Raw genomic sequence first — 8,563 nt, forward strand, 5'->3', positions numbered from 1 at the left:
ATGAGCCAACAATGTCATGCGACGGCAAAAAAAGCCAATGGGATTTTGGCCTGCATCAATAGGAGTATAGTGTCTAGATCCAGGGAAGTCATGCTACCCCTCTATTCTGCCTTGGTCAGACCACACTTGGAATACTGTGTCCAATTTTGGGCACCACAATTGAAGGGAGATGTTGACAAGCTGGAAGGTGTCCAGAGGAGTGTGACTAAAACAATCAAGGGTCTGGAGAACAAGCCCTATGAGGAGCAGCTTAAAGAGCTGGGCATGCTTAGCCTGAAGAGAAGGCTGCGAAGAAACATGATAGCCATGTATAAATATGTGAGGGGAAGTCTTAGGGAGGAGGGAGCAAGCTTGTTTTCTACTGTCCTGGAGACTAGGACGTGGAACAATGGCTTCAATCTACAAGAAAGGAGATTCCATCTGAACTTTCTGACTGAGAGAGCTGTTCAGCAGTGGAACTCTCTGCTCTGGAGTGTGGTGGGGGCTCCTTCTTTGGAGGCTTTTAAACAAAGATTGGATGGCCATCTGTCGGGGGTGCTTGAATGCGATAGTCCTGCTTCTTGGCAGTGGGTTGGACTGGATGGCCTCTTCCTACTGTATTATTCTATGAGTCTATGATTCACAACAGTAGCAAAATTATAGTTCAAAACAGTAGCAAAATTTTGTTGAAGTAGCAACAAAAAGTAGTTTTATGGTCGGGGGTCACCACAACATGAGAAACTGTATTAAGGGATTGCGGCATTTGGAAGGTTGAGAACCACTGGCTTAGAACAAGACATGGTGACTATATGTTGTTGTTGTTGCACATGCAGATACATACATGCACCTTGGGGAAGTGGGATTTAATCAGCCTCTTGGCACACAACAAGCTCAGCCTGGAATTCAAAACAACAAAAGCGGGGGAGAGGACTTGGCGCCAACACTACCTTCAATTAAGGATGCAAGAAGGATCAGCCTCCATGTCCATGGGTTGACCCCTAATGCTAGATTCTCTTTGGGAAATTAGGCATTCTGGAGATGTGGGTTTTTGTATAGGGTGAATGCAGATTTCATTGGGCATAGGAGTCGATTCCCTTTCCTGCTGCTTTCGCCCTCCCCATGAGTGTCAGCAGCAGGCAGGGTGGGCCAAGGAAGGGTGAAGGAACTGGGAAAGCCTGGAGGGGAAAGGGGGGGGGGGCAAAGAAACCCATGCTGTGCCTGGTGCTTTAAATGTTTGGCCTGGCTTTGGAAAGGGAACACGTGACTTTCTGCTTGAGGAAGCAGCAGCCGATCTGGCAGCTTCCAGCGGGAGATGGAGGAGGAGGAGGTAGTGGTGGTGATGGGGGAAGGGAAGGAGAAGGGAAGGGATTGTTTAGAAACAGAGATTGCAGCAAAGCCAGGGAAGTCGATCCATTCAGACAACAGGTAGGGAATAGATAGCTGGGGAATGCCAGGGCTTTGTAGACATCAGAGATTCAGGACCAGAGCATTCCAGAGCTTGCTGCATTCGGAGTGCGACACTCCAATGTCCTCTGCTCACTGGAGGAATCTGCTAAGCAAAGCTGGACTCAACTGGTAGAACACTAGGAGCAGTAGGACAGGACCAAGGTCTTTCCACACCACAAGGAACCAAGATGGAAAACTTTACAAAGAAGAGTACATGGACTCTTCCAGAATCAAAACCTATCAACTACAGAAGGTCACCAGATAAGGCTCTCGTGTACATTGGAAAGACCCTCAAAGACAGCGTGTTCTTTCCACACTGCATAGAAGGGGTTGGGCTGGATGGGCTTTGTGGTCTCTTCCAAATCTTTTCTTTGTGCCTTCACCTGTTGACTCTATGGGTTTCATAGGATTTCCTTAGGCAAAAAGTACTCACAGATGATGTATTACCTTCCTCTGAATATATACCACAAGACCTTCCAAGATTAACCAGGACTAACCCCTTTTAGCATCCAAGATCAGGCAGGAAATACTGCCTTCAATCCATTAGCAAAAACCATAAGTAAAGGTAAAGGTTTTCCCCTGACATTAAGTCCAGTTGTGTCTGACTCTGAGGGTTTGTGCTCATCTCCATTTCTAAGCCGAAGAGCTGGCATTGTCCGCATAAACCTCCAAGGTCATGTGGCCAGCATGACTGCATGGAGCGCCATTACCTTCCTGCTGGTGTGGTACCTATTGATCTACTCACATTTGCATGTTTTCGAACTGCTAGGTTGCTGCTCCCTGGATTCGAACCTGTGACCTTTCGATCAGCAAATGCAGCGGCTCAGCGCTTTAACCCACTGCGCCATCAGGGGCTCCAACAAAACCCATATGCCCTATATTTATTTTATTAGAAGGTTAAACCACTGAGCTGTTTAATTTGCTGACTGAAAGTTCAGCAGTTTGAATTTGGGAGGCAGGGTGAGCTCCTGCTGTTAGCCCCAGCTTCTGCCAACCTAGCAGTTCAAAAACATGCACATGTGAGTACATCAATAGGTACTGCCCTGGCGGGAAGGTAGCGGTGCTCCATGCAGTCATGCTGACCACATGACCTTGGAGGTGTCTACAGACAACGCCAGCTATTCCACTTAAAAATGGAGATGAGCACCAACCCTCAAAGTTGGACATGACTAGACTAAATGTCAGGGGAAAACCTTTATCTTTACTTTTTATATTTATACCATGCCCTTCCCACCCCGAAGGGGGCTCAGAGTGGCTTATGTCACGTGTTTCTGAAATAGAAGCGCCACAAGCAACAACCTTGTTCCTAAGCATGATGGTTATGGCAATAGTGATAATAAGGATAAAAATGGGGGAATCTTGAAAATGTCTTATGTTCCTCAATGTTTGGATTTCCCCTGCACCCCAAATCTCATCTAGGGAGCACCTATGAGGAAATCCACTCCTGGCATCACATCTATGGCCATTTAAGGTGATAAGGTATACGATATTTTAGAGGTGCACCCAGAAATTTGCAAAACTTTCAAACACAGAAAATGCTCCTGAATTCATCTGGAACAGATCGCTCTCCAAACCAAAATAATGAAAGATCATTATGTGAGACCTATTTGATACAATTTTGTCCCTGGTATTATTATTATTATTATTATTATTATTATTAGATACACAACCAAATTAGTACATAGTAAACAAGATCACTATTCTGGCTGTTGTATTGGATCACATGTCGGACACTTCCCGAGTCTCTAGGATTGTGTGATTTATTGGGGAATAATGCATGCAGATCCAAGTAGGGTGGCCTTTTGCAGCTGACAGATGATAATTTTGTCAGCTGTGATTGTTTTTAAGTGCAGGCCAAGGTCTTTAGGCACTGCACCCTATTATTATTATGTTTATTTATACCCCGCTTTTTCTCTCCATAAAGAGACTCAAAGTGGCTAGCCAAGACCACCTCAAGCAGATAACTGGCCTTGCTCTTCCAGTCATTCACCTCGACTCAAATGCTTTGGAGGTTACACCAGGTGAAAAACAACACATTCCACAATCCCAAAACATCATGTAGCTCAGATACGGGCAAACTTGGGCCATCCAGGTGTTTTGGACTTCAACTCCCACCATTCCTAGCAGCCTTGGGCCCTTTCCTGAGGCTGTTAGGAATGGTGGGGGTTGAAGTCCAAAACACCTGGAAGGCCCAAGTTTGCCCATGCCTGATATAGCCTCAGACGGGAGTTGAGCTGAAGGGTGCCAGCACAACCTCCCACACAAAATTACTTCCTCGCCATCCTTTCAGACGGCCAGACACACCATGCAACAAGCACCCCAAACCATCCATTCTTACAGCTCTTCATCCTTCCAAAGTATAGCCTTACAAAACAGAGCAAACCCACTGGGTGCCTTGAGTAACTGGCCTTCCGCACTTAAGTTGAAACAATGCTTCTGATCTCAGAAACCTGCACTGATCATGGAAGGCAGGCTTCCTTTCTCAGACATTGAAAACAAAGCTATAAACCAAACACACAAGTAACATTCTTCCAACATTAAGGGCACCCCCTCCCTTGAGTTACTCCGGAAGAAGACTCAGGAGAGGTCCCTCCCACAACTATTTTGGAGATGTTGATCTAGCCACCCTAGAGTGCCCCCCCCCCAATTCCCAGCATACTTCGAACTCCACCATCCCCCCATTATTCCAAGCTCCTGCCACCTCCCAATGAATCCAACAGGTTTTTAGGCCAAGAGTGGGGACCCCCATGGCGATCATCCCCATCACCAGCATGGCTGCAAAAAGCCCTTGAAATCTACAAGCAAGTGGACAATTTCAACAGAAAGGAGGAAATGGTATGGTACAATATAGTAATATATAATACTAATATTGTGCTATGGTAATAATATATTGTATTTACATATTACTTGTAAGCCGCTCGGTGGGGGGGATATAAATGTCGTAAATAAATAAATGAAAATGAACAAATTCTGGCTACCAGTATTTTAAAAACACTGAAATCAGTACATTAAATAAAGAACAACATTCAAAGAAACAGGGGAATTCCAGACAAGAAACAACCAGGGCCAGCTAATGCCTCTTAACAAAGGAATCCTTCAGGAAGCAGCTAGTCCTTGAATCTGCAAGGCCATTCAATGCTAATCAAGGGGGCCAATAATTATATTCACAGTTGCCTCCAACAGACCAGAGTTCTTTCTGGACTTCCCACAGATACATAAACCCCTCTTGCCTAGTTTCCAACAGACTTCACATCCTCTGAGGATGCCTGTCATAGATGCAGGTGAAACATCAGGAGAGAATGCTTCTGGAACATGGCCATACAGCATGTAAAACTCACAGTAACCCAGTGATTCCAGCCATGAAAGCCTTGAACAACACATATTTTGGATATGTTGATCTAGCCACCCTAGACTGTCCCCCTCCCCATTCCCAGCATGCTTCAAACTCCACTGACCCCTCATTATTTCAAGCCCCTGAGACCTCCTCCTCAAAAATGGGCAATAACTCCAACAGGGTTTTAGGCCAAGCGCAGGTACCCTATGGCCATCACCTCCACCCCCACCATGGCTGCAAAAAAACAGAGGCAAGTAAGCACAGAGAGGGGCAAGTAAATAAAAACCTGGGGCCAAAGAAGCAAAACAGAAGGCTCTTCCACACAGCCCTATATCCCAGAATATCAAGGCAGAAAAACCCACAATATCTGCTTTGAACTGGGTTATTTGAGACTAAAAAATCCCATGTGGGATTTTTTGCCTTGATGTTCTGGGATATAGGGCTGTGTGGAAGGGCCCAGAGACAAGCAAGCAAAACGGGCAAGGAAGCAAAACAGGGGCAAGCAAAAAACGTGGGGATAGTAGGCAAAACAGGGTCAAGGAAGCAAAATATAGGCTCAAGGAAGCAGAAAATAGGACAATCAAGTAAAATAGGGGTAGAGAAGCCAAATATAGGGGGCAAGCAAGCAGAAAATTGGGGCAAGTAAGCGAAACAGCCCACATAACGACCCCAAAGCCCTCCCCCCTCAGGTCCCCTGCAGTCTCCTGCATTGGTGAGGACCATGCAACCTTCCCATCTCCCTCCCACCCCAATGTTGTTCCTTCTGCCCCTCTTTTTTTTGGGGGGGGGGGCGGGGTTTGCAAGGAGCTTGCCGCTCTCTCTCTGTCTCGTTTGCTCCTGGCTGCAAAGGGGCCCGAGCAGGGGCAAGGAGAAGGGAAGGCGGGCGAGAGAGAGAGACTGAGCGAGCGAGCGAGCTCCCTTCCCGGCCTGGCTTCCTCCCCTGGCTCCCCCCGCCCCCTTCTTCCCCCTTTCCCGGCTCACCTGGGCATGCACACCCCACTGACATCTTCACATGCCCGGCCCGGCGCAGGGGTGGTCCGGCGTGCCCGCTCGGCGGGGCCCTGGCATCCGCCGCCCTGGGAAAGACCCCCGCCCAGCAGAAGCGGCAGCAGCAGCAAGGCCGACGACGCTGCTGCGGTTGCTGACTCCCCCGATCGCCTCCCCCGCCGGGAAAAGGAAACGCAGGAGGAGGCGCAGCAACAGCAGCGGAGCAACCCGATTCTTCTCTCTCCCTCTCCCTCTCCCTCTCTCCCTCTTTGCTCAGGGTTGGGCTAAAGGAGCAGCTCAGTGCGTGTGCGCGTGTGTGTGTATGTGTGCCTCTATCTCTGGCTGTGCGCGCGCTGCGTGCGCGAGACGGAGGCGACCGCGCGGGTGGGAGGGAGGGAGGGAGAGAGAGGGATAGAGAGGGGGCGGGTGCGCGCACGCTCTCTCTAGGTCTCTCTCGCTCTCTGTCTTTCCCCGACTGTCTCCCAATCCGATCCCGGGGCTGATGAATATGCAAATTTTTCGGCGGCGTCTATGTTGGTAGGGAGGAGGGAAAAGAGGGAGGAGAGCGAGCGCGAGCTTGTCAAAGTGACCTGAGCCCAGGAGGAGGAGAGAAGAGGGAGGGAAGAGAGAGGGAGGGAGGGACAGCCATGTGACGCAGACAGGGAAAAACACCCTCTCTCTCTCTCTCTCCTTGGAGGGAAGGGAAGGGAAGGGAGGGGAGGAGGGAGGCCCGCGCTGGCATGTATGGCTCTGCTTCCCTGCCTGTGTGTGTGTGCCTCCATGGCGCGCTCTCCAGCGAGGGACATGTGCTGACACGTTTGCCAGCGGGCATCCATGGGGGCATGCGTGTGTGTGCGTGCGTGCAGGCAGGCAGGGGCCTTGCCAAGCCAGGCCTCACGTGGGTGGGCCTCCCCTCCCGCCCGAGCGCGGACTCACCACCTTGGGCGGAGTGCTGTGGGGTCCGGGAGACCCTTAAGGGATAGAGGGTCTTGCTTTCCAGCCTGCCTTCTCTCTTGCTTGTTTGCCTTCCTGCTTTCTTTTTTGCTTTCCTTCCTGTCCTCTTTCTTTCCTGCCTGGCTTCTTTCCTGCTTGCTTGCTTGCTTTCTTCCTATCCTATCCTGGCTGCCTTCTTTTTTGCTTTCCTTCCTTTCCTCTTTCTTTCTTTCCTGCCCTCCTTTCATGCCTGCCTGCCTTTTTTCCTGCTTGCTTGCTTCCTCGCTTTCCTATCCTGCCTGCTTTCCTTCCTGCCTTCCTGTCAGCATGCTTGCCTGCCTTCTTTCTTCCTTCTCTCTTGCCAACCTTCTTTCCTGCCTTCCTTCTTTTTTTGCTTTCTTTCTTTCTTTCTTTCTTTCCTGCCTGTCTGCCTTCTTTCTTTTTTTCTTTCTTGCATTTTTCCTTCTTTCCTTTCCTATTTTCCTACCTGCTTTCTATTTGCTTTCCTTTCTGCCCTCCCATCTGTTTGCTTGCCTTTCCAGCCTTCTTCCTTTCCTGCCTTCCTTCTTTTTTGCTTTCCTTCCTCCTTTCTTTCTTTCCTGCCTGTCTGCCTTCCCTCTTGCTTGCTTGCTTTTTACCTTTTTTCCTTTCCTATATTCCTGCCTGCCTTCTATTTGCTTTCCTTCCTGCCTTCCCATCTGCTTGCTTGCCTTTTCCAGCCTTCCTTCCTTTCCTGCCTGCCTTCCTTTTTTTTCTTCCTCCTTTCTTTCTTTCCTGGCTGTCTGCCTTCCCTCTCTCTCTTTTTCTTGCTTTTTACCTTCTTTCCTTTCCTATTTTTCTCCCTGTTTTCTATTAGCTTTCCTTCCTGCCTTTCCGTCCGCTTGCTTGCCTACCTGCCTTCTACTATCCCTCTCTCTTTCCTGCCTTCCTTCTTTTTTTTGCTTTCCTTCCTCCTTTCTTTCTTTCTTTCCTGCCTGTCTACCTTCTCTCTTTCTTTCTTGCTTGCTTTTTACATTCTTTCCTTTCCTATCTTCCTTTTTGGCTTCTATTTGCTTTCCTTTCTGCCTTCCCAGCTGCTTGCATGCCTTTCCTGCCTTCCTACTTTTTTCTTTTTTGCTTTTCTTCCTCCTTTCTTTCTTCCCTGGCTGTCCGCCTTCCCTCTCTCTCTCTTTCTTGCTTTTTACTTCTTTCCTTTTCTATTTTCCTCCCTGCCTTCTATTTGCTTTCCCGTCTGCCTTCTACTATCCCTCTCTCTTTCCTGCCTTCCTTCTTTTTTTGCTCTCCTTCCAATCCTGGGTCTTCTTATGTGCCTCCCCCCCCCCCCCTTTCTCTGTTTTGAACTACAAACAGCCTGATCTCCTTCCATCATGAACTATCACAGTGGCACTGAGAGCTAGGGTAGGTTCAGGCACAATGCACATATCTATACTGGTGAATTAATGCAGTTAGATGCCACTTTACTGCTTTGGTTCAATACCATGGGATTTGTAGTTCAGTGATGCACCAGCACTCTTTGGCAAAGAAGGCTAAATACCTTATTACACAGGCCTGGGCAAACTTTCTAACTTGGGGGCCGCATACTAGCAGTCCCTGCCAAGAGGACTGGTTGCCCGGTGATGAGAGGAAAGAAGGGAAGGAGGAAGGAGAGAAGGAAGGAAGAATGAAAGGGAGGAAGGGAAAGATGGAAGGAGAAATAGGGAGAGAAGAAAGAGGAAAGGCAAAAGGGAAGGAAGTATGAAACAGTGGAAGGAAACGATAGAAGGAAGGGAAGGAGGAAAGAAAAAGAGAAGGAAGGAAGGGATGAAGAGAAGGATGGAAGGAAGGGAAGGAAGGATAAAGAAAGAGGGAGGAAAGAGGGTGGAAGGAAAAAGATCGAGTGAAGGG

At 48.6% G+C, this 8,563-nt stretch overlaps 1 protein-coding gene across 4 annotated transcripts in view; it reads right to left on the minus strand.

Annotated features, from left to right (window-relative positions):
* LDB1 (LIM domain binding 1) overlaps positions 1 to 6,120 on the minus strand; it is a 92,191-nt gene extending 86,071 nt beyond the window's left edge. For 3 of the 4 annotated variants that reach the window (XM_067465867.1, XM_067465869.1, XM_067465868.1), the window contains exon 1: positions 5,741 to 6,120. In XM_067465867.1, coding sequence (XP_067321968.1) covers positions 5,741 to 5,765 — 25 coding nt within the window. In that variant the 5' untranslated portion in view covers positions 5,766 to 6,120. The remainder of the gene's footprint in view (positions 1 to 5,740) is intronic. The other variant, XM_060768242.2, reaches the window with a different exon arrangement.
* Positions 6,121 to 8,563: the final 2,443 nt, after the last annotated feature.

This window comes from Anolis sagrei, chromosome 3, assembly GCF_037176765.1.
Source record: "Anolis sagrei isolate rAnoSag1 chromosome 3, rAnoSag1.mat, whole genome shotgun sequence".
Classification (NCBI taxonomy): Eukaryota; Metazoa; Chordata; class Lepidosauria; order Squamata; family Dactyloidae; genus Anolis; species Anolis sagrei.